Consider the following 26,357-nt stretch of genomic DNA (forward strand, 5'->3'; position numbering starts at 1 on the left):
TGGAGCCGCATTGCGTGGTTGTTATTATTATTATTGTTTTTTGGGTATGATCTGCACTATCATCTTTCTTTAAAGTGTGGGATGATTCATAACCACTAATATGATAATATACTGCAATCTGGGTCTTAGTATGCATGACAATATCACATCATCACAGATGTGTTGCATTCAAGCACAATGGATTCATTTGTGTAATGGGGCCGGCCGGTTTGTATTGCAAAAGCGCAGCTGCAAACAGCACATTTCAAAGTGCCCTCGTCTCATCAGCGAGTACTTGCGTCGGGAAAATGTCAGGACTTGACGTACAGACGTTTTTGGGAGTGGCGAGTTATTCTTTTTTCCAGATAATTCAATTGTGCCCAGTGAATCTCATCTGAGTCACAACCTGATTGATATTCCAGGATTATGATACTCCCCGGATAGATAAGCGAATCTTCCGGCAATGCCGCCAGATTACGTTACGCTCCAATTAGCACTCACGGCGGTGCGTCTTCCACTTTATGATAAATAAACATCTTCCTCCGAGAGCCGCCTCCGCTTTCGTATCTGGAGAAAATAGCAGTAACTATCTCAGTTCATAGATGTTGTGACGGACGTTAATGCGGAATCCATTGCTAACCAAAACAGCAGCATCTACTAAAGCTGTCCCTCGATGTTAATTCAAGTGTGAAAGATGATTTTGAGCGAGCAACCGTTATGACCAACATGTTAGAAATAAATAGATTGACTTTGCGGACGAGACCAAAAGAAAAATTGGAGCCTTTTCCGGGAACCGAATCATATTGTTAAGTTCTAATTGAGGAAAATGTGACGCCGCCGTCATTGCGTAAGCTGTCGCGCGCACCCAGACGAGCCGGGATGCCAAGTTCTGCTCTCGAGGGCGGATCATAACCCTTTGCCCATCGACCCTCTGGATTGGATTCGGCTTTGATAGCGGCGTGTAAAAAAAAAAAAAAAAAAAAAGGAGGCGGGCGGGCGGTGGCGTGTAGACAGTTGGCACCAGCAAGACAACAAGACGACACGTCGGAGCGGGAGACATTGTGGCTTTTCTCTTCTCATGGATATATAATCACTTTAAAGAGGATGTTTTTTTCCCCCCGCAGTTTTGGCTTTGATGCGCAATCAGATTTGGGGCCGCACTGTAATTCCGTGTCTTTGTCTGCCCCGCTAAAGTCTCCCTGTCACCCGCGTTTGATGTGGAGGCACGCTGGCACATTGTTCTGGCTATTGTGCCAAGTGGAGGGGAAGAGGCAGGCTGGGGACGGAGATAGATGAAGGGCAGGCTTGATGTGGCACGGAGGCCCTCAGTCAACTTGGCCCAATCTGGTTGTAATTGACTGCCACACACGGGCAGGCGGGCGGGCAGATCTGGGATTCAGCCTCAGAGAGCGAGAGAGAGACAATGTTCTGGAATGATCTCCTCAAAACTTTTCAATCGATCCACAAATTCACCTTTTTTCTTGGACGTCTTTTTATTCCAAATCATTGAAAGAGCAGATCTGAGTCTTGCTTGTGACACCCATTTTTGGCTCGTCACAAAAAAACAAATTATCGTTCATAGTTTGTAAGATGGGGTAGCGATTAATTTTTAGCGGTGCCAATTAGTGTCGGGGCTCTCGTCTGCTCGGTATCAGAAATACCAAAGGTCCATGTTTCTAATTATTTCCCCGTTTTATTTTCGTTTCCATTGTGCTCGTCTTATCTCGTCTCTGTCTGTTTATCTTCAGCGGTGATTGAAGTTCCTCGGGGAGCTTTTATGGGTAAAACATTTTTGGACGACGCTCAGTGATGATCTCACTGTTATTATCAGTTGAAGCGGAGCAGGCAGCGAAAACAAACAGCTCAGCCTATTACGTTTCAAATCGTATAACTGGAAATGCATGGTGGCAGGCGACCACATTGCATTCCGCACGACATTGTCCCGATTTTCTCACGCATCCCAAATGCAGAGGAGAGTCGCTCTCAAAAAACAGTTGCACGTTGATGTTGATTTTATTTGCTTTCCTAATCTATTCTAATAAGAAGCATAAGCTTAAGATCCTGAAGAGGAACGTATAAAAATCCAAAACTTAACTTGCAGTGGAATTGAGCTGGTGATGGACACCCCGAGGAGTGTGATATCACGACCCGGATACATATTGTAAGTGCTAAAAATGGTGTCTCTATTTATTCGAAAGAGCCCTCGTTCACTTGAAAATAAGATGTCGCATCGAAAGGCAAGCGTGGGGAAAATGTATACCATTTGTGTGTGTGTGTCTGTGTGTGTGTGTGTGTGTGTTTGTCCAATGGTTCAACGGAACATTGCAAATGGGAAGTAGCGAGTGTGCAGAGCGAAGATAAAAGTCGATGTTGAGGCGGCAAAGAAGAAGGAGCAAAAACAATGACGGCCAAACCCAAAGAGCATAAATGAGCCACAATGGTGAGAGAGACAGAGAGATATAAAGGACAGGAGTAAGAGAGAAAGAATGAAAGCGGGCTGAGGCGGAAGATGATTGATGGAGCCAAAAAGCCGATTTCTTGCTTCATCTGATCTGCATTACTTTGCAATCAGCGCACACACACACACACACACTGCAATCAGCGCACATACACACACTGCAATCAAGGTGCAGGTTACTGATCAGACACTGTCATCAACTACACACTCTGCATACTTATATTTTGCACACACACAGTTTGATAGGGTGGAATAAGATCATCCTTGCATTCTTTTTGAAAGATGGAAACGTTTCCTCACGAATAATTTGGGATGTGAGATAGAAAGACAAGACCACACACACATGCAGTCTAATGGGATAGCATTGCATTTCTATTGTGCTTTATCTCCGCTTGGCTTTTTTTTTTTCCTGATTACTATCCCAACGATAAACTCGGTGTCATTAAATGACCACCATCCCCTGACCTCGACCCTAACGAGATCTACGAGGATGGGCGGCATGCTCACATGAGGATGGAAATGGGAAATGACACGCTACATTTGTTGTCTTTTAACTTTTCATAATCATTCAGCCTTGATCAATCAAAAGCGTGTTTTGAAGGCGGCCAACGGGAAGCTCCTCCCTTAATGGCCTCCCTCGAGTCGCATATCAACTAGCAAGCAAGCAAGCAAGCGAGCAGTTGATGTTATTGATGCAATGAGGTGCGGCAAATGGAGGGAGCATCATTCACAAGTTGACTGACTTCAGAGGCCAGCCAGGCATCAAAGAGGCTTTCAAACCAAAACAGGCGCTTTTGCTTAAGGAAGGAAAGGAAAAAGAAATTGGATGTGAGCGTAATGGCAGTCGCGGAGATCATTAGACCTCGCGGGATTTCTTTTTTTTTTTTCTCCGTTGGACAGAATGATTTTTTTGTTCCAGTGTTAGAAAGAAGCCATTTAGCTAATGCCAAGCCTCGTGTGAAAATAAGACATTTAGGTCTTTGGCGTGGCTTCTGATGGGGAAAAAACGCCTCTTTGCTCCCAAATATTTTCCCACCCACAAGCAGGGACTAGACAGACGGCGGTGACCCGTAGACGCGTGTTTTTTTTACCGTTTGGAGGGAACGTCTGCACCGGCCCGCCGGCGTTTACAAAAACATCCACTTTCACACCTTGTTTTCAACATGTGAGCATCATAATAAATAAAAGACCAAAATGGCACAATCTCTTTTCTGGTTCACCGTATTATGATCGATTACAAAAGTGCGTTTTCCACTCAAACGTTTGTCTTGCAAAAGTTAGCCTGTTTTAAAGTATTTATTTATTTAGTTATGAATGAATGTAAGTGTTTCTTCTTCTTTCTTCCTATTAGCCCAAGATGGATCCGGCTCATAAAAGAGAAACAAGCAATGGAACCTCATTAATTACAGCAGTCAGCAAAATGGTAAGTCACGATTTTTTTTTTCTATGCTCCTCTGCTTTGCTTCAAATCCGGTTTGCAGTACAAAAAAGCTTGGGGAACGCAAAGAGTGTAAAAAGGGGGCTGGCTAGTCACGTCTTCGCTCAGGTGAGGCAGCGTCGCTTTTGCTCTGACGTGAAAGATGAAAAATCAATGACGATTCGACGCGGCTGATCGTTTAACAAGGAACAGGTGGCGGGACGTGATTGCAGGCGAGGAGCTGATTGGTTTCGGGGCGCAAAAAACGGGCGAGATGACAAGGACTGATGCGGCACAGGTGCTTGGGGAGGGGGGGTAGAAAAACACTGGTGGGTTAAATAGACCGCAGCTGTGGCCTGATTCAGAGGGTTCACCCTTCCAAGGATCTCAACTACGCTTACTCCATCTTCCTTCAAATGTGTCCTGCAAAGGTTGTGCCAGGTTAGCTTTCAAATGAAAGCTGCAGTTCAAGATTGACTTGAATTGCGACATCATTTGCGTGTCCTCTTCCTGCATCCTTCTGCAAGAAAGACACCGTGTGCCTTCAAATGTGACCTCCAAAAGGCGCTGCCCTGAATTAGAACACAGCTTATTGTTTTGCACAGCGCAAGATCATTCAACTTGTTCCCGATTGTTCATTCCCAACTTGAGTGCTTCATTGTTGCCTCTGCTCGTCATCCCGTGTGAATAGACGCAAATAAAATCCTCTGCGCAAGCTTCTCCACCTCTGGTTTGACTTCCCCACAAATAAAAACCGAGGTCATCTGATGGGATTTGTTCTGTAATTATCGTAGTTGAAATCCCTGCATTGGATGCGAACAACAATGCCTGACCTCAGAGCGTACAGTTCAACCGGAGCTAAGAAAAACATTTTTTTTATATGCAGGACAAAATGTGTTCCAATTCTCATGAGACTTGAGTTGTATACCCATAAAAAAAAAAAAAGAAAGAAAAATGGCGGCCGTTGCGGGTCATTGTGGTTCGTTGTGGCGTTGGGGAGAAAAGAGACAAAAACAAACAAAATGGAAGGGCGCACAGTTAAAGGAACCTCATCAAAGGACGTAAAACGGAGTCAGATAGAGAGAGACACTTTCAAATTGTTTTGTTTTTTACAATGTGGCAGACAAACACAACTTGGCCTAGCTTGAAGCTACCGCTGTGAACAAATACTGTAATTGTATCAGCGCTTCTATGAGAAAATATCTTTGGGAGAGGAATTTTCTCTTGCTGTCATTGGTGCGTGTAGACGGACGGCCTCAGCTAAACGTAGGCACAAGTGTTTCCTGTGTGTGCAACCGCACCCCGAGTGGGAAAAGGGAAGGGCTGCGGGGTACACACATCATTTTGCAATTACGGGTCTAATTTGTCCCCCCCGTTTGTATTTTGATGGCCAATTAAATTGTCAGGTGTCGTTTATGCCGTGCACTGTACAGCGCAGACGGCCACTTTCTCACACGCACCCACACAATTGCGTGTTGTCGTGGGAGGTTAATTATATACTCTAGATATGCTCTATTTTTCATTTAAGCTTTTTTTTTTTTGCTGTCGCATGACGTGATGTTGAAGCCCAAGAAAAGCTTGCTTGGATTTGTTGTGATCTGACTGGCTCAGCTCAGAAAACAAAAGTAATTTGGAGAGGACCATTTTGGCTTTTCTATTTTGTTAAGCATTAAATGTTTATCATCATATCAGAACTCAGGCCAAATCCTCAGATTGTGTCGGACGCATTGAGGTGTGGCGTCTAAGAGCGAACGTAGCCATGTACAAAATTGGCTGGGCCGGCTCGCTGCTCGCGCCCGGCCCGGCCCGGCCCGGCCTGGCGTGGAGACTATCGTCCGCATCAGCATTGCCGCCTACCTCGCCACCTCTCCGGGTTTCTGCCTGCTGAGCTCCATTTGGCCGGGCGTGCATTCCGAGTGCCAATTTAAGAACGTCATTTGTTCCGCGTCTCCATTTTCCATCGGCCGGCCGGCTGCGTTTAGATGTGTGAGGTCGGCGTGTGCATGTGAACCGACCTTATTATTCATTTACTTGACATGCACTGTATGGCCCAGTGTATTCATCCTCTTACAATTTCACTTTAGATTCCCGGAATGCTGGCTTGCCACATACAATTCTATACTACTCTTGATGCCTTAGTGCGCTCACTATATCATGCCAAGAAGGCATTCTCAAATAAATGACACAAAATATAATCTGTGTTTTTGAATTTAGCGCACACTGAAAATCACATTTTTTTAGGTCAGACTTCAGATTTAAAAAAAATAACTAACAATGTCCTTGAAATGAAATTTATAATGCCATTAAGTCATCACAATATTGGCCCTAAAAAACACCATCATTATTTTTGCTTTAAATTTGATTGCTGGATGCCAATTGCGGTTGCAATTTTTTTTTTATTTTGGCCAAAGAAATAGTGGCCATTTATATGTCTCCAAAACAGTGATTTATGGACATGTTGGAAACTTTTGACCTGAGCTATGTGATTCCAAGCCGCAAATATTTGACAGAGGTCACCTTGCCTCACCTGCATGAGAAAAGAATGTGAGCGCCGGAGTGGGTGTGGAAGTTTGATGGCTCATTTTATGATGTGAAATTGTTAACACGTGTTAATGTCTCAATATGAATATATTAAAAAGCAGAGATAAGGCATGTTAGTGATACCAACAACAAATAAAAGCAGATGTATTGCCCCACATATGCTGTATGTCGCTCGCTGTCCCCACAAAGTGATCCCTCTTCTCTGTAATCAGGCCGTCATGAAAGCCGGTGGATTTCGGACCGTTCGACTCGACTCAGCGTGCTAATGAGCGAATGGCAGTCACAAACGACGCATCGCACGCGCGATTTCAAGCTCTCAAACAAAATTGCCGTGACGCGCCGTAAGCATGTTGCTCTGATTAAGCGTGTTTGTTTTTCGAAATGAGGCCGCGGGGGCCGACGGGACGATGTCAAACGAGCCGCGACTGATTACTTACACAATAGAACTTCAACTTGAGCGCGTCCAATAGTCATCCGTGAAGGCAAACACATCTGGAAAAATGCGCAGGAATTACAAAAAAAAAAAGGTCTCTTATAGTAAACACGTTTGGTTTTAAAGATTGGCGTTGAACAAACTACTACATAAACTTCAATGTATTTGCAATGTCAGCGTATTACTATTGTATATTAAATTCAGATCAATTTGGTTCACAATGAACAAATTGTAGCTGATTGGAATCCAAATCAATCAAAAATATGACTACATAGTCGTTCAAATGATGCTTAAAACCAACAGATATGAATTTAAACATGAAATTAAATCAACTTAAAAAGTCAATCAAAGCAGTAAGGTAGTACTTAGTTTGAAGTCAGATCCATCAAAGTTTTTTCTTCCTTAACAGTAACACCCCCCTCTTCCCCCTCACTTTATGAGATAACTCCTCCAAACCCTTTAAGCTACTTTGCCATATAAATTCTGTTTTATTGGAAGTGTCCTGGGCAGAGAAAGCAGTGAGAAAAGCAGAGAGATAGCCGTAAAATAAGAAAAATATGGATTTCTTTTCCACCCCCGCTTTTGTGTGTTTTTGCTTTTTACAGAGGTTTCAAACATTCAGATACTCTCCGGGACGTATTTAATTTGATCTGTCTGCCCGTGATGGATGACTTGGAAATTGAAACGTCATTGCCGCATTTGTCACAAGAGACATTATGTGTGAATAAATCCACGTTCCTCTGGGGCGACAATGCGCACTGTAAAAAAAAAAAAAATCCCAAAAAATCACCACAATCTCATCGAGATAAATATTGGATTATTTCCTGACACACAATAAAAATGATCCTTTAAGCAACATTTGCTGATATAAACATTAAAAAGTCCAATTTAGTTTGAACGGTAAAGCTCCAAAGACGAGTTCTGTATATTTGGAACAGAACGTTCAAAAGTGATCTTGCGTAACGATCCACATGCTGCTTCACCGCGGCAAACGTACTATTATCCGATCACACGAGCGACCTCAAACTAAATCAAAATGACTTTGCACAATGACGAGCACTGAGGTCGATGCCATTGATGTATTTCCTCTCAAGCGATAATGACGCGAAGACCCAAAAAATGATTTGCTTTGCTGTGGTTTACCGCGCAGAGACAAAAAAAAAATCCTAATTATTTGTTTTGATACCACATGTTCTATGTTGCCTTGTAACATCAAGCCAGATATAAAATACAATCTTTGATTGATTGGGCCTGTTTTGCAATCAGATTGTCTCGCAGTATGGCACCAGCGGCATTACGTAACGCCAACGCCGCTACTAATGGCCGAGGCCGTTAAAAGCGGAGACTCCCCGCCGTGCTAAAGGCCCTGCTCCAAACACGCAAACGCGCTCAATTTAAACACCTTCCATGATCTCATCTGTCACCCTCCCGCCCCCACGGAGTTAAAAGCTTCCGGAGGAAGACGACTTATTCTTGTAATTTGGTAAAGGTTTAATTACCATCTTTTTTGCTGCGGGTATACATAACATAGGTTTGCCATTCCTGTTTCTTTCCTTCCACCCAACCTTCATGAAGGCATACCGGAATTTGGCCCAGCCTGTATACGCTTACTGTATATTAGTGTTGACTTTGCCGTATCGGAATGAGCGACGCCGTGGCTAATTAGCAGAGCGGACCGAGCCAACGCAAGTGTCCGTAATTGCCGGGGCACGCTTGGGTGGATGTTAGATTAAAGTTTATTATTATTGACTTAGCCTTATTGCGCTGTCCTGCCTAGAGAAATGTGTGAAGCACTTTTGACTATGCAACCACTTTGTCCAAATTTTGCTTGCGTTGATTTGGTTGGCATTTTGGCATCACAAAAAAGAACGCAGTATTTATAATTTTTTTTTTTCCGTAAAAAGGCTTCGGCTGGTATGATGGGCCACTCCTGCCTCGGAGATCACTTTCATATGATTGAATAGCTGCTATTGACAAAGTTTCTAACAGTGTTATCTTATCTTCTAGTCATTTATCTTTGCTTCGAATCCATTTACCGATGAATATTTTCATCACGCCGACCCATTTGGCCCGCGGTTATGTGCTTAGCGATACCAGATAAGAGTTATTAATATGTATGCTGCCTGCTCTCTGATCAGTGTTTGAGGGCAAACCGTGTTTGGCTTCAATTATGTACACTTTATTATAAAGTTACATTGCCCGAGGTTGAGATTTAAGGGATGCGATTATCCCGCTGCAATTTATTTAATATTTCTCTTATCTTTTACTTGTAATACTGTCCAAAAGTAACTTTGGTAACGACCAAGCCTTTCTCAAAGGTATTGTGAATCATTTTAAATAATAATTAGAGTACATAGGTTTGGTCAGTTCTTGTGTGGGTCACTTCAAGGGTTTGTGTTTTTGAAAAAAAAGAATTTTTTGTCAGTGCAACCTTGAAGTGATTCAGTTGGGCTGTCTGTCATCGGTGCATGGTCCAATGATTTTACGTCAACCCTAACTTTGTCCCACACGCATGTGCGTGTCCCTTTAAGAGTCGTCTTCAGATGGCTCCTTGTTGATATTAATAGAGCTGCAGCTCTGTCTTCCTCCGATGACGTCACAGCTCCGACAAAAACAGCGGAGATGTCCTGTCACAGCAAAAGCGACAACACCGCCACACCGATCTAAAAATAACACCCAAAACGTCAACAACAACAACAACAACAAACTGGGAGCTGCTCCTCTTTTGTTGGCTCGGGTAACAGCATACTCACTCCATGTAAGCCCCCAACTCAACCCACTTGACGTGTTCTGCAGCGATCAAATTCTTTATTTAAAAAAAAGAAAATAATAAGAAAGAGAAAAACGAGTCATCCTGCACGCCATCATCCTACAACAAAAAACTACAAAGAAAGAGACGTGCAGCCTTTTGTTGTTGTTGTTGTCCCTTTGGCTAGTCCTCCGGAGCTCGCCTCCATCTTTTGCACGGAGCTCCAAAGAAGCTAATGTTCTCGTTTGCAGGATCAACAGGTAAGAAACACACTTTAAACTAAAAGTGCAAAGCTCAGGCATCAGTCTCGCTGTGATCACCGCTTTTACTACAACCGGCGGCCGCTTGGTGACTAACGGCGAGCCGCTGGATGAGGGAGGGAGGGAAGTAAAAAGAGAGAGAGGAGGCGGAGGAGGGAGGGAGGAGGAAGAGGAGGAGGAAAGGAAGATCTTTGAAATCACATGGCAGCTAACATTTTCGCTCGGGACAGCAATCCAAAGTTCGTGAGCGAAGGGGGCTTCTGGTTCGGAAGGAGGGGGTACGACTCGGGCTACTGCCGCTAAAGTGAGCCGGGGAGCCCGCAGCGAGTGCAGACGAAACACGGCGGCGGTCGGTCGGACAGACAGACGCGGTTGCGGTCGCCTCACAAGTAGTAGGTTTTGTTTTTTTGTTGTCTATCTTGCGCTTGTCTTTCAAGTGACTTGTTGCATTTGATCCTGCTCCAAGTGCGCGCTTTGCATTCGTTGATGACTTTTTTGCGTGTTGCAAAGTGTCGGAAGCGGCGCTTGCACGGATCAAAGCACTTGTTTTGCACCTCTTTCATTGTTTCTATCCTCCAGCCCTCCCTCCCTTCCTCCCTTCCCTTCCCTTCATTTCCTCTTATCAGCTTTGAAAGTGAAACTTCTAATGGACTGATAATGTTTCTTGCAACTTTGCATGATGGATGCCCAGAAGCCCTATTTTGCAATCAACTTTGCTCACAGCCCCCCCAACTACTGCCCTGCCACCTTCACTAACCTACCCCCCCTTTCTTCTTCGTTCCTCCCTCCCCTGTGGCAAGAAAGTGTGATGTTCCTTTGAGATAAGGGAGCCCGGGGTAGGCATGACAACTCTGTGGGGAGAGCCGAGTATGCGAGGCCAGCACAATGAGGCACACACTGCGAGCAAGGTTTTTTTTTTTTTTTTTTTAAACACAGTCCTTCCACAGTTCTCCAGCCACCGTTTCACCCCCTTTTTTCCCGAAAAGAAAAACAGAATTGCACATGTGCGCCCACTTGTATAACATAGATAACCTTCAGAAGTTTTTCCAAAGCTTACTGTAGCCCTCACTGTAGCCCTGGAGGAAAGATAGAGATTTTTTGTGTGGATGTGAAATGTGAAGAAAAAAGTTTTTCTTTCATGTAATTGGACAGCAGTAGTAAGCATTTATGATATAACCATCAATGTGAAGTTTGAAAGTTTTGACTCAAGTTTCAGCAGCTTAATTACTGATGCATGCAGAACCACAATGTCTAATGAAAAGCATGTCTAGCCATCCGCATTTTGTGATCTTTAATTTTGCTTAAAGCGCCAAAAAGGTTTTTTCACTGCAGAGCAAATGCTGCACATTTGTGAGTTAACCTTTTGTAGTTTTACAAAAGATATAAACTATGTGTTCGGTTTATAAAATTTCGTGAATTTCAAAATTGAATAGTGCTGGTGGAGAAAAAGTTATCAAGCATGTTGCAGCAACTTAGGTTCTTATAAAGCGAGACATTTCGTCCAATAACAAGTATGTCTTTCCACATTTTGTGGTTTTCTTTTGTACATTGTCTAAAAAGCCACGGAAAGTCTTTTGTGTAATGTGTTTATTTTTATCTGCCAGTGAAAATAAGCATCCACGGGTCACTGCGTGGAAGTGAAACATTTTCAAGTATGTTTCGGCATCCATTAAGACTTTGTAATTACGCCGTTCAATTATGTCTAAAGATCAAGAAATGTCTACTTTGGTAGTTTTATCTTTTTATTTGCGAGAAACAATTCACAACTGTGTGTTAAACTTTGCAGAGGAGGAAAACCTTTGGTTAGGTAACCTGAATTCAGAATAATTGGCAAACAAAAAAAAAAGCATGCGGTGCACTTAACTTTATCAGCTTTGATAGTTTTGATGCATAAAGAAAAAATACTGTTAGTGCAGCTCAGCTACTTATCTCCAAATTGAAAAAAAATACATGCTTTTCATTGGACATTGAGAAAATATTGTAACTTCATTGATTATAATGAGAAAAAAATCTGTGCGCTCTGAAATGCCACCAAATAGACTTCCTTATAGCTCCTCAGGGCTCCGCGCTCAGTCAACTGGTTTTCTTTTTTTTTTCTTTCTTTTTTTTTAAATACTTTGGCAATTTCAGCTTCAACTTTTCTCACCTTTCACAGCATCTTGGTAAAATTCCACCACCCTGAAAGTATCTATTTAATAATGTCAAATATCGCCCTATTCCTTCCAGACGCTAGATTTGGTCTCACGGCCTTGTTCGAAGCCACTATTAAACCTCAAACCAGTTGATGACCTCTTAAATAGAACGTCTGCTTATAAAACTCTTTCCCGTATGTATGTGTGTGTGTGTGTGTGTGTGTGTGTGTGTGTGTGTGTGTGTGTGTGTGTGTGTGTTTGGGAGCGAACGCGGCACTTTAGCCTGTTTGTGTGTGTGTGTGTGTGTGTGGAGACAACCACGGATTACTCATATGGCTGCAAGATGTGAAGCCTCTGCGGTGCAACCGGGCCGAGGAGAAAGTTTCCTGGTCGCGTGGGAGAAAAGAGCCAGGCAGGGCCTCGGACTCGAAGTCGCGAGCGCTTGGAATGCATCTCGCCATCGTTTTATTGATGGTTTGACGCGCTGTACGACACGGAGGAACAACTGTAGTGATTTTGCGGGCTGCCGCGCGTTTGTCTTTTGGTCGCTTCCGAGCAGCTCGGCGTTACAGGGGGAGGACGATGGGGAGCGAAAGTAGACATTAGTCCTGGCCCGTGCAACTTTTGAGGCTAAATGGCGCCGACCGCGAGCCTGTAGTGCCTCATGAAGTACGACACTAGGTAATTCGCCTCTGACAGGTCTGTACTTAAACGAGTTTGTCGTTTATGTAGAAATTGCTTGAAACTTCCCGACGGGGCTTTGCGTACTTTTTCAGCTAGCGTATTGCACTATTGGGCTGTATTTCAATACACATTTTTGGAGGGATCGTACGTGGAGGTGTGTTGGATTGCGCAGTATCTTTAATTATTGGCAGTACACAGTGTAAAATGTGGTACATTTTGGGGGGATTTTCTGTACTGCATCTTTGAAATAAAAAAAAAAAAACCTTTTAAATTAAATTGATTGGTAATGCAATTTAATTTAATAAATAAAATACAATAAAGCTGACTTTGACTTTGTCTGAACAAAGCCAAAATAATTCTTTTAAAGGGATAGCATCTTTAAGTAAGCCCCCCCCCCAAATTGTTATATTACTTTTATACTTAAATGTGATATGAACCAAAAATTAACTTGTGCGATTTAACTTCAGTATGCATAGAACTTAACTTGCTTAGTCAGCACAATCTGTTAGTTGTCAAGTAGCAGAAGATCTGGCTTTCATCCCCTTGTGGCAAAAATATTTTTCCGATTGTGACAATATGAAACGTGAAAATAAAAGGCCACCACGAATAACTCGTACCCGTCTTGTGATGAAGCTTGTTGGTGGCTCTCAAAAGAGGACGAGCCGCCCATTTATTACGCCAGGCAAATGGAATGACTGTGATCTTCTGCTATTGTTTCACGTTTGAATTAGTGACGAATATGCGGTTCTTCTTTTGTGTATTTTGCTTCTCAGATACCAAGCCACCTCTCGGGGCCTGTATTTCATTTATTTTTAAATCGTACGATTAAGCAGATACTTCAATTATTTTTGCTTTGTACAAGTTCCTGTGAGGCTTCATGTGTTATTCCAATTTGATCACAGTTCTGTTTGATTATCTGGGTAATTATACAGTTTATTTGATTTTTTTGGGGAGGTGGGAGGCTGGTAGAAGCTCATAGCATTAAATCCGTCGAGCTGAAGCAACAAATGAATTGTAATAATTGTGTTCCATTTATATTTACGGCTGTCGACAACCTATCCAACGTCTTTGTTGCTGTAAAGGAGTGTGTTTTATTTATCTTGATTCAACACGGCACGTGCAGCCCATGAAGGAAAACACCCGCTTATTTTCAGAAAGTGCATGAATTGCGTCGCTTGTGTGGCTGTTGCTATATAGGAGCAAACGCTAGGAATCCCAAAGCCGCCTGCCTGCCTGCCCTCTGGAGTTTGTCACCGAGCTCTTTTGGTTTATTTTCGGCTTTTAATGTCACACTGCACATGTTCTTAATTTACGGAGAAAGTATTATTCCTATTATTTTTAACTCCTTTTGTCGGACATCCCGAATGTTTTTTTTTTTTTTTTTTTCTTCTAATTGCTGCTTTGATCACACAGAGAGTAAACAATGGTGTTGTCAGAAGAGCCAGGAAGCTGATAAAAGTGGCGGCTGAGTGGATGTAGGCGTTTACAAGTGCCAGGTGACAGCAAATGGGTTACAAACGCTTCCGAACTAGTCCATAAAAGTCACTCTGACGGCTTTTTCTCTTCCCCAGACGGTAGCCAATCTCCGTATTTGTTTAATATTTACGTCAATAACATTCTTGGCCAAATTATCACACACAAAGCAAATTGAGTTATGACCTATTTTCCTCTTTATTGACTTTCAGACAGATGATATCAAATTATGACTAAAATGTGAAATAGAAAGATCCCTTTGTGCTCTTTCGATGGGTCCCGTTCATGGGAAAAACCCAAAATGGATTGGAAGTCAATTTTCACTAAGTCGCCAATTGTCAAGACGAAAGAGCCGCAAGCCGTTTTATTGACTGTTAAGCGGGCGCACATTTCTTGGCAAACTTCTTTTCGACTCTTGTCTGTCGTAATACACCAGCGCGTGTTTTTATTCCTTCTTAGTGTGCGTTCCGTCCCGGGCTAAAAAAGGCCTCCGCGAGGCGTCAAAGCCCGTGGTGTCGTTCAAAGCCATCAATGCACAATTAAGATATTCATGCTTTGGTGTTAGGAGTTCACATTACAAGACTCGCTCGCCGCTTTCCCATGAGTGCAGCGCTAATTTCCTCTGTTTTCTTTCCCACATCAGACAGAGAGACAGAGAAAATTAGCTTTGGAAAATGTGACCCAAGCGCAAGTGGCTTGAATGCCATCGAAGTTTCTTTTTGTTGGAATCCGACAAGGCTGATGGGGAAAAGTACTCGGCTCTTTTTCCCCCCGCAAGTGCTCGTGTGTTTCTTTTGTATGTATCTGTTTGTGGTACAGCCGTCCGTCCGTCCGTCCGTCCGTCCGTCCGTCCGTCCGCCCGCCCGCCCGCCATGACGCCTGTACGGGATTGTCATATTTACAGGTGGCGTCATCGGTACCTGCTCAGGAAGGGGATTCTTTTCAGCTGCTTTTTAAATCATTGCTAAGCGTTCGGTCGGCTCCATTAGCGTTGTCGTCCGGCTAAAAAAAAAAAACATCTGGCGACTACTGGCCAGGTCAGCCATATTCTGTCTACAGAACAACAGGCCCTTCTATGATGATGTGAAATGACAGTTTTTTTTTTTTTTCCCCGGATCTACTTAGCTTGCCTCTGGTCCAGCTTGACATTTTGACTAAGACCCTGAGAGAAAATCCAAAAAGGCAGAAGTTGGAAGGAAGTTGGAGCGGATGCCCTCAGGCCCTTCTCTCCAAGGAACGTGAACTTTGGTGGAAGTTGGTGGCCCACTAACTTTACATCAAAAGTAGATTGCATGATATCAAATTGGAAAATCTTCCAGTGTCAATTTGATGGTATTATCATTTACGGTGACGCCAAAGTTTAGTCTGAAACTGATCCAGATTGCTCGTTTGGTGGCGATGTTAAAATTTCATCAAATAGTACAAATAAGTAAAGACGGGCATAATAACCAATTGATTTTGGATAATGTATTTATTTGATGTCACTTATTGAGGCTAGTGAGCCCAAACGATCAGAAACACTTTGGATCCAGTCTCTCGGGCAGACGGAACAAACGTCCTCCTCTGAGACGCCGCTCCATCCACGCTATGGCTCGACTGCTCAATTCCACTCTGGCATTGAAATAAAAAGTTGAGAACGTTCACAGCGATGCCATTAAGAAACTATTTCAGAGATGAATTGATCTTTAATGGCCACCCAATTATTATTTTTTTTAACTTAACATCGCACTTATGCCGGCTCCTAATGACTCAAGGGAAGCAAAGTTTCTTGTTGACCTACTGAAAGTTTGCTAATTTGTCGAAAAACAATGTCGGTGGAAACTTTGCGACAGGACAGAGGGCCGTCTTTCTTCCGCTCGCGCGGAAGAACAGCTCCTAATGTGGCCAATTACCAATCACTCAGTTATGTAAGCATTAGCCGCACTTAACGCGAACAACAACAGCGACGCTCATTGCTGTTTTGTGCCCATCCTCCATTTTCCTGTTTGCGGGAACCACTTTCATTATTGAACTGGCTGTGACCATTTTTTTGAAGCTGTCGATAATGTCAGCACGAACGTGGAGAATTAATTTTTTGGTGCACTCCCAACTAAAATGCCGTTTGAGTAGTTGTGTCAGGATGTGATGAAGGTGGCTCCCCCCATTGTTTTTTTTTTTTTGAAATGGAAATGAAGGGGGGCACACATCTGGGGGTCTTTGTGGTGGCGAGGCGAGGCGGTGGGTGTCCGAGGCCCACGCTCAGGGAGAGCGTTTGGGAAAAGAGGGGGGGGGATGAGGAAGCGTTTCTTTTATGAAGGAAAGTGTGGAGAAGTAAAAGACAGGAAGTGGATAGTGGACATCCACGCTGGCAGTGGAAGGACCACGTTTGTGTACACAAACATTAAAACCATTAGGGAAAAGGACAAATCCCGGCTGAGGTGAAAAGGACGGAGGGGCACATGGACCAGCCAGGAGCTCATTAGCATAAACAAGAGTGAGAGGAAGAGGAGGAGGAAAGACGAGGGGGGGGGGGGGGAGGCTCACTCGCTATAGTTGAAAACTTTACGGTTGACAGTTAAATTTACTTGCGAGTGTGTGTGCGTGCGTGGAAGAGGAATGGCGCGGCGAGGGGTGCAACATGGCTTTTAGGCTTTTCACACACACCAAGTTGTCCTCTCGCTTGTCTGCCGAGGACGATTTCGCTTCATTTGATATTTACTGCGTCGAAGTCGGGGGTGAGCGGGTTGAAGTAGATTCAAACAAAACCAAACGAGGCCATTGTGACCTGCAAACTAATACCTTGTGGCTTAGCGTAGTTCTCTTCCCAAGTCTGAACAAAGTGCAACATTGGAGAAAAGTTGATATTCGCTCATGCGCTAGATCTCACTTTATTCTTTTTATTTAACGGCTAAGATTTGAGTGTTTGATGTTCCGCCATTTTAATTTCTGAATACGGAGGGAGAAAATGTGGCAAGGAAGCGTCGCGGGCAGGAGGAAACGGCATCAGAGCGCGTCTAAACCCTAGCGCCATTAGAAGTCTCTGCAGAAGATGATTATGCAAATGTAATCTGCTTAATAAGCACATCCGACCAAGCATCCATTACTGTTATTTGCGGCCCACTCTGCCTCCCCCAAAAATGCCTTTGAATAGAGCCAGCTCGCTTAAATTCAGTGCCGGGGACGCTCAAATGGAATTAGTCAGGGTGGCGCGTGATAGATAATATCCCATGGCAGCTGCATGGGCTGCACCTGTTTTGCTCTTTTTGTCCGATTTGCGGAAATGCTTGCGCTGAAAACGCAGGGAATGAACAGCGCTTCGAAATAGTTCTGTCTGGGCCGAGTAATTGATTAGTTCTTGTGCAAAATGAAATTAAACAGGGACTTTACCCCACACGGCAGAACACGTTTTAAAATCATCCGCTAATTGGGCAAATGACCCAATTTGACCCGACGCTCAGCGGATGAGCACCGATCGAGACAATTTCTGACACCCGGTTCTGAAATTGACACCGCAGAAAAACAAAACAAAACGGTCCGGCTTCCCGATAGTGGGGAAACGCCGCTCGGCTCGCTCGCCCGCCCCTGCAAGCCAATATAAAAGTCAACATTGTGGCTCGGCAAACGTTCCGCTGCGCGTGTGCACGTTAAGTTTGTCCAGATACATTTCCCGTCAGTCGGAGAGGGTAGGGTGGTGGTGGTGGTGGTGGTGGGTGGGGTGGGGGGGTTCTGCCCCTGCAGGAAACGTCCGCTTCTGCGGGAGTGGAAAAGTCTACGTGTTTGTGTGTTTACACAGGCGGCGAGAAGTTGCGTCGGTGCATTTGCGCTCCATGGCCTTCTTTCTTTTCCTTCTTTGCACGGCCCAGCGTGCTAGTGATGTCATGCTTGAGATTAGCCAGACGCGCGCGTGTGCGTGTGTGTGTGTGTGCGTGGGTGAACTTGCAAAGCGTTTTATATACCTGGTCAGGTTTGGCACATGGCGCATCTTGTGTGTGTTCCTTTGGCTTGACTGAGGTTTGTTTTCCATCATTTCTGAAAAGGGGAGAGAGAGAAAAAAAAAAAAGACAGACGAGCCGAGAGTCAACAATCAACATGTTGATTTATGCCCGCTACTAGTTCCTTCCATGACGCCTGCGATTACTGCTAAAAAAGTTCCCTGTAATTTGTTTTATTTCATTTTTGAAAGTATGATGCTCAGATACCTGTTGATTTATGCAGCTGGATGAATACGCGCTGTGTTTGTCCAGGCCGCCGGGAATTGGAAAGCCGCCTGCCTGCCTGGGCATCCACGGGCACAAGCAGACATCTTTTGGCTATTCTTGTTTCAGCAAAGATGCGTCTGCTCGTCAACTCGTCAAACCAAATTTCATCAATCCGATACCGTGATTTTTATTTGTGATCCTATCCGAAAGCAACACATCAGATTGCATTCATGATTGTTTTGAAGTTGAATAGCAGGCCGGGCTGCGGCGTCCGATGGAATGTTTGAATTGAATGTGAAATATGCTGCATTCTACTCCAGCCCCTAATTGATGGAGCTTGGTGCTAAAAATGTCATAAAAGTCCAATTCTGACCGCCTTGCCATTTTAATAGGTGTTGTTGACCAAATCAAAGAAAAGTTGAAAGGTTGGAGCATGTGAGGAATGTCGAACAAAAGTGTGGAGCTGAGGTGGTGTTGTCTTTTATTGACTTTTTTTGAAAGGCATCCAAACAAAATTCTTCCCGTGGCTAATTATCTATTTTCTGCCATGCTGCCTATCCCAGTTGACAAAAAGCAAGAAACACCCTGAACTGATTACCAGAGACATTTTGGAGCCTAACATTTTTTCTTTTTAATTTCTTCCGGCTTCTGATTGCCAGTACTGTTTTTTTTTCTTCTTTTTTTTTTTTTTCAAAGATTGCCGGTGCTTGCATGAGATTGGAGATGTGCTGTGCACGCAGGTGAGCGAAGGGGGTCGAGCGGGCCTTTGCCGTGCAATCGCGTGCGTCGGGCCGTCATGAATGGTGTGTTTGAGACAGAGCGGAGTGTGGAGTTCCTCCGAGCCGGACCAAATTGGAAACAGAAAAACAAACATCCCCCCCGACCCACCACCAAGTCAAGTCCCCCCCTCGTCTGCCGGCTAGCGGCCCGACCCGTCTGGGACAATGTAACGGCCTATAGTCGGACCGGACCACACACGGCTGCGGAGCGCAGGAGGCGGTCGAAGACATCTGTATGTATGCACGTGCACGGGCGTGTGTGCGCGAGCGTGTTCCGAGTTGGAAAAACAGGCGGCAATCAGGCCAAGTTTGTCGGGAGCTCGCTGACGGATTGATGGGAAAGACAGCGATGGAAAGAGATTTGAAAAGTTGATGGAAGAAGGAACGCCAGTGGAAAGGATGGAGATAAGTCACGGTGGAGAAGGCGGATGAAGAGAAAAACAGAGCAACTGTGATTGAGTCAATGAATGAGGAGCCGCGAGACCCAGGCCGGGCTCCGTGGGGAAAATATTTGTCCATGGGAAAGAAAGTACACCTCTTTTCCTGTTGTGAGAGCTTCTATTTTTTCTTCTTCTTCTTCTTCATAAAAGTCACTAATGGCTAAATAGTACTATTATGCGGTCAAGCTGGTAATAACCGGAAGCGTTTGGATTTGTACGAAATGTCATCACACAGCAGCTCACACAGTAGACGGGATTGAATTAGATCGGAATTGCCGTCACTTGCCAGTTTCTGATTGGCCGATATCGCCGATTCCAGAAGGCTTTTTCTGTGCTGTCCTTTTGGCGGCCCAAAAGACACCCGCAGCGCACTTTCTTGATGGGAAGGTCTGAAAATGACTCATAATTTCTGTAATGACTCATAATGCGCTTGACTTTTCTCGCCAGCAATCTTGGGTTTCTCCTCCAAAACGCCCCGTATCCATTTCCACATAATGACTCGCCGCTGCCCTTGTTTTCGACCGTCCCCACAAAAGTTGGATGGATGTGATTTCCACCACTCTGATACTGTCAAAACTAACAGGTCAATATTTATATTGGCTCACCTGTCCGTTTAAAAGGTGATGTCGACGTCAGCCGTCGTGCTCCTTATTTAGCGGCCTGTGCGCCATCTACCAATTTGGATGAACCACAAATGTCACAGGTCGCCACATTTCAATGGCGCCTGGATCTCATTTGCGGGATGGATTCGATCGATCTATCCGTCAACACTGCAGCTCCATTGGCAGCGTGGCACAAAACTGTTTTTTTCTTATGCCGCTGCACGAGACTCAATTTGGGAGTCTAAGGGAGGAAAAATTGTTCCCTGAAAAATTTGGACAAGACACGCTGATGTAAAATCTAAACTTATTTGTCCTTCTTTCTTGTTCCAGGAGCTTCAGAGGGCTTTTTTTTTTTTTTTTTTTTTTGCCTCCCACCCAAAAATTGACGAGGATCTAAACCAGAACTTAGACTGGAGCGCCATCTGTTTTAAAACTTCTCCCGTGGATCTACAACGCGCTCCACCGAACGGCGGCGGTGGACCAGAGCGAGCAGATGCTCCAGTATGTGGAGTTTAAGACCCTCCTAAAGCCCCCCCCCCCCTCCCCAAAAAAGTTGAGAGCTGAACGTTTGGCCGCCATGGACCTACGTGGAGTTATGTGGGCCTGCTGAGAAAAGAGCGCTTGGATTTTTAAAAAAAAATTTTTTATACTTGTCGGAGCGGAACCTCCAGGGCCCAACTGAGCCACTTGAACAGAACCGATGCCCAGGCATGTTTTTATAACCTGATGACCAGCAGAGGTGAGACATTTAAATACTCCTACAATACCATGCATAATAATCTGATGAATGATTGAAAAAGAAAACCTCCATGACTCAAATCATTTGGCAAATCCCTACATTTTTAATTCCCAGAAGATTCAATATGCAAATATGTGCGTGCATGTAATGATAGTGGGGTCATAACCAATATAAACTCCGCTATTATTTACATTAAGCATTATGATTGCTAAACATGTCAGTAACGTTGCCTCGGTATTATTAAAAGTTTTGTGATCAAAGTTGAAAAGCCTGCTGGAGGATTGCCCCAGAAGCAAGGTAAGGCAAACATAAAAAACAGCAAGAATTTGGATGACTTTTTCTGTCATTGTGTGTTTAGAGAAATGATTAGGACAAGCCTGAACATATGGGACGGGATACACGCAAGGCCTTTTAAGCACGTGAGTGTGTGTGTGTGTGTGTGCGCGCGTGTGTTTGTATGTTTTTCATTATGCGGTCCGGCGGCTTTTGCTCGGTGATGTTATTCAGCAGGGCGGGTTGCTTTCAACCGCTTGATGCTTTTAGCTGTGGTTTGCGTGCGCGCGTGCGCGCGTATGTCTGCGACTGTCTACATTGCTGCACATTTGCGCGAGTTGCGTTCCCTTGTGCGTGCCTGTGTGTTGTGGTGCTGCCACGACTTTGATGTTGCCAGCACGAGTCGGATTTGGAACATGTTTTTGTGCAGTGCTCGAAAAAAAAAAAAAAAAGCCCCAAAAACAAAGGAATGTCAAGCGGAGACAATTCGATGGAGCCGAAAAGTTAAGTCGGACTGCCATTGAAAAGGCGCGCACGTTTCTGACGTAATGGCGCTGTAAGTGCGACATGATCTTATGTCTGTTGACTCTTACTGAATATTTTTGTGTTTGTTTTTTTGCCAACATTACATCACAGTGAACATAAGTTACACAAATACACAGTTCAGTCATGCTCTGATTTCGTCGCTCGGTAAAACAAACTATCCCTGATTGTAACCTAAATTGTATTGTGGCTCTTTTGTTGTCCCTAAATGAATCCTGGGAAATGTGTACGTCTACTTTTGCACTTGTGTAGCAACCGTTGGCATTTTTGCAACAGTCACTGTCGTTTTTGTCAGTCCCATGATATGATTCTGTGGCAAGCCATTAACCCTCGCCTCCTTGCTCAATCTCACGGACGACTATTTTTGTCTCTCTCCTACAAACAATTATTTTCCTGGCACAGGCATCTGAAGTTATGCAGACAAAGATGGATAAAGGCGTTGTCACCAGACGTCACCGCAATTAATGACATCATTTGTTAGTTTGCTAATGATCGACTTGTTTAAAGGACGCAGAGTCAATCAAAGCGTGGAAATGACAGATGCGCCTGTGTGAATTGTGCACATGATTTCATAATTGATTCAGTCACTTGGATGGAGTAAGCGTTAACGTGACTTCGGCGTCACTTGCATAGTTTGGGCTGGGCTGGGCTGGGCTGGGCAGGGCGTGTTAATCAGACAAGAGCTTACATAAATGAAGGGTATGAAAAATAATCCACTGTAATTAAGCGTACGCTGCAAAATCAACGATACCGCCTTGACTTTTTTGGAGTAGCACTAGAGCATTTTATTTATTTATTTACTTCTATGCAGCGGCCATGTTTGTGAAGTGCAGAAATAAGTCGCCAAAAAACGTGACCTTGTACTTCGCTGTTGTTGTGCTATCAAGATTCTATTCGCTTCTGAATTCTATTTTTCTAACATGCCCAACAGGATAATCATTCAGAGATGTCTGAGGATCACATCTTTGCTGACTTTTAGCCCAAAGGGATATTTAGTTTTAACGCGACCTCCGCACTGCTCGGCCTATTACTATCTTATTCAGTCCTTCCTGTATAAAATGCAAACACGTGACTGAGACGTGTTAGCCGAGTTCATTTTGGTGAGATCTCTCTCTCTCTGCCGAAAGAGCCATTCATCAGAAAAATAGTGAGCAGACAAAAGCGAGGCCGTGGGGTCCAACCTATATTTTCCATTTGTCTGTGTTTGTTCCAAGCCAGGCCGAAATGCCTTAATCAGATTAGGTTTGAAAGCAGCCACATTGCCAACGGGCACGCAAACCCGAGTCGCGCTTCAGCGTGAACTCTGCTCCCCCCCTCACCCCCTCCGCGAGCTGCATTTGCCTCACGAGCAATTACACTATGTGTCGCTACTCGCTCTCGAGCTGAGCCCAGATACGCCCGTGCCCGCTCACCTGCTCGTATGAGCGCCGCCACAGGGCGTGTTGTCTTTTTGTGTTGGCGTTTTGGCGAGCACGACGTGCCGTGGCCAAGCGAGCAAGTGTTAACAAGCTCCGTGCACACTATATTTATTTAATCCATATGCCGGTGAGCCATACAGCTGCTGCTGCTGCTGCTGCTGCTGCGAGCGCGTCTGGGAGGAAATTATTGCAAAGTCAGCACAGAGACTGTCGGTTTTCCTCAAGGAATTAAACGTTTAAGCCATATTAGTTACACTTTTTTTTTTTAAATACCGTCTGCCCTGGTGATCTGAGATGATAGAAGACGTTTGGTGGAGAGCTTTCAATTATTTGAGTTTCTCAATAAACGTAAAAGTCACGCCATTGTTGTCTGAGGTCGGCGAACACTCTCCGCTTGCAGTCAGTCACGCTGTTGTCGTTTGGGTTCTAAATGTCGCAATGCACTCCATTTTGCCTCAAGACGCGATGAATCAATTCCACACAGTCGCTTAATCCGGGGCGTCTAGCTCCGCAAATGGCCGAACGCGTTGCCATGTTGTTGAATGTGGCGGCTGCCTGCTCGCCTCCAGTCCGCCGGCTGCCAAAGTTGGGTGGTGGAAGTTACTGGAAGTTTGGATTGCTAGTTTGGAATATTGCATGGAAACACATATCTGCCTTTGAAGAGCCACGCCACAGCCAGCCAACCAGCCAGCCAGCCAGCCAGTCATTCACTGCAGATTGCTTTTTTTTTTTTTTTCTCTTCTCTAAATTTATGACCTTACACTGCTATATTAAAGACGTAATCATGCCAGAACAAGCTAAATATCAGATGTCTTTATGGGCCTGTGTATAGGCCTCTATTGGAATATTAAATTTGGTACCAATGGGTAATTGGCCTAATGTAGAATGTGAGTGTGCAAGTGCGGTAATCTCTATGGCAGGTTCCTTGCCATTAGCGCACCACCGAACAAGGCAGCAATTCATTCAGCAGATTTAACTGTGTGTGTGTGTGCACGTGTGTGTGTGTGTGTGTGTGTGTGTGTGCGTGTCTGGATGACAGGTTTCTAAATGCAGAGTGTGTGTTGTTTTTGGAGAATTGTTTCCGTGCGCCTGTCTGCACCATATGGCCCTATGTGGAAAAAGGCCTCTTTAGGGGTTTGTGCGTGCACGTGTGTGTGCGTGTGTGTGTGTGTTGTGTGCGCGCACAGCGGTCGGGTCTGCCCAGAGTTGAAGCTGTAAAAACAAAAACGTCTTGTGAAGAAAAAAAAGAAGAGACTGCGCTCTGAGCAGTGATGTCAGACGCTACCTCGCTCACTTTCACTCGTCACCTAAAAAGAAATCACAATGCGGGAATTGACGCCATAAGATGTGGATTTCAGTACTGTTATCGCTTCTTCGCTAAACCTCAGACGATAACGATTTTTTTCCAAATCGGAATACATGTAGCATGTCTCCCCAAGTGAGAGCATTGATACGGTTGGCAACGACATTGAAATATCATATCTCCGGTTTCGATGCAATTCCGACCCCTACTGTCCTCCACTTGCTGAATATGTATTTCCAAGCCCGCTTTATCCTGCCCAATAGTGTTTCTTACTTGTTTTTGGCTTGTTCTGAAATTATCACTTAGTTTTTTTTTTCTTTTTCCTCCCACGTACTTTTCTGGTGTTTTCTTTGTGTCCGTTTTCCTTGCGTCTTTGGGTTTACTTTGGCGTAACCGTCGGCGTAGCGGTCGCCAGTGCCAAGAGCTGCGAACAATCAACGTCTCACACATGCAGAAACACTTGAACGCACTCCTCGCCTCTCGTTATGGAATGACACATGGAAGAAGAGCTATGTAAGAAACTTGAAAGTTACAACACCTTCTTTAAAGTCTAAAACAAACTCTGGTTAGCTTAATTAGTTAAGTGAACAAAGCAGCCATAGAGCCACTTGTTACTCGAGCGATTATAAACCTCAGACTATGAGGTCAAACCAGGCGGGCAAAAGCGAGCGCTTTGACGCAAAATCCTTACAGAAGTGGCTCACTAACTCAATTTGTATTGTAACAGCTGCAAGAATGGCCTTTTTGTTTCTAATGGCCGCTCTCGTTGGTTTGGTTTCAACATGTTCCATCTAATGTACAACATCTGTTGGGAGAACAGCCTCTCGTTTTGGTGGCTCCTTCAACTTTCCGTAATGGAGTGCGCTCCCCCTGCCCCCCCCAAAAAAAGGCGGGTTTAGACTTCGTTATTATGATCACAGAAAAATAAATTCACTAATTCACTGGAGGGCGAACGATTATTGAACCTGTCAAAATGACAAGTATATACCTCCCAATTTTCTGATCTTTTCATCCGGGGACCACAAAAAAAAACAAAAAAAGGTCTCATGAGATATAGACTTGCTCTAAGGGTTGCATATTGTCTATGGTCAAGCAGCCCCAGGCATAAGTTCGCAAACCCTGGTCCAGAGAGATGGATGAGAAAAAAAAAAAAAAAAGAAGGAACCTTCAATGTTTTTGCGGCCTCCTCAATGATTTAAAACCCGCAAGCCAGCAAATGATCTCGCACTGACTGTCAAATCAAGTCAGGTAAAGTCCTATTCGTCCTCTGCGAAGCCCCGCGGACTTGAATTTGCGCCGGGTCGTAACATGTCTGATTGGATCTCCCATGCAAATGAAGACCGAGGAGGCAGCAAGTCAATTGTGCTTATCGCCCGTTGATTAAGAAAGGAGAAAAGCGCGTCGGCGCTCCAGGCAAAACCCCAATGGCCTGGGGGGCTTTGGATACATTTTTCAGCCCAGTGTAAAAAGTCAAATCAAAAGTCCTGCTCGTGGTTGAAGGTAATATACTAACGGTTGGCCGCCTTTCTTTTAAGCATCACGTCATTAGCGTTTCATTTGATTTGCGCCGCGCAGAAGAGCAACATCCATCTCCTCTGACCTCGACAAACTTTTCAGCATCCCCGCTTATAGATTGGCCGATAACAGGTTCCTCAGCACTTGATTAACGTCGGACGGCGGCCTTCTCCCGGCGTGAACTCTCTCTCTCGCTCTCTGTATCTCGGCGTTGCGCGGCCACGTCTAAACATTTACATTTGCGCTTTCAAGTGCTGTTTATATATGGCCTTATCTGCTATCGCTGGGACGGACGGACGGGGACGCTCGGTGAATCAAACCTCCGTCGCGTTGACATCAACACAGTTGCTATGTCCATAATAGGACTGAGGGAGTCAACGCGAGTGCCACATAGACACAGGGATGGGAGGCGGATCATTTGCCACCACAGTGTTTTGTGGT

The 26,357-nt window shown here is 44.5% G+C and overlaps 1 protein-coding gene and 1 long non-coding RNA gene across 3 annotated transcripts in view; one reads left to right on the top strand and one right to left on the bottom strand.

Annotated features, from left to right (window-relative positions):
- Positions 1 to 26,357, top strand: part of trps1 (trichorhinophalangeal syndrome I) — a 95,615-nt gene that overhangs the window by 35,158 nt on the left and 34,100 nt on the right. For both annotated transcript variants that reach the window (XM_049750697.1, XM_049750698.1), the window contains exons 10-11: positions 3,789 to 3,860; positions 20,456 to 20,864. In XM_049750697.1, the coding sequence (XP_049606654.1) occupies positions 20,852 to 20,864 (13 nt within the window). In that variant the 5' untranslated portion in view covers positions 3,789 to 3,860; positions 20,456 to 20,851. The remainder of the gene's footprint in view (positions 1 to 3,788; positions 3,861 to 20,455; positions 20,865 to 26,357) is intronic.
- Positions 8,296 to 10,288, bottom strand: LOC125986825 (uncharacterized). Its single transcript, XR_007487785.2, has 2 exons — positions 9,582 to 10,288; positions 8,296 to 9,491 (listed from the first exon to the last, which is right to left on the bottom strand). It is a non-coding gene; the product is annotated as an uncharacterized lncRNA (long non-coding RNA).

The sequence above is a fragment of the Syngnathus scovelli genome, chromosome 19 (assembly GCF_024217435.2).
Source record: "Syngnathus scovelli strain Florida chromosome 19, RoL_Ssco_1.2, whole genome shotgun sequence".
Classification (NCBI taxonomy): Eukaryota; Metazoa; Chordata; class Actinopteri; order Syngnathiformes; family Syngnathidae; genus Syngnathus; species Syngnathus scovelli.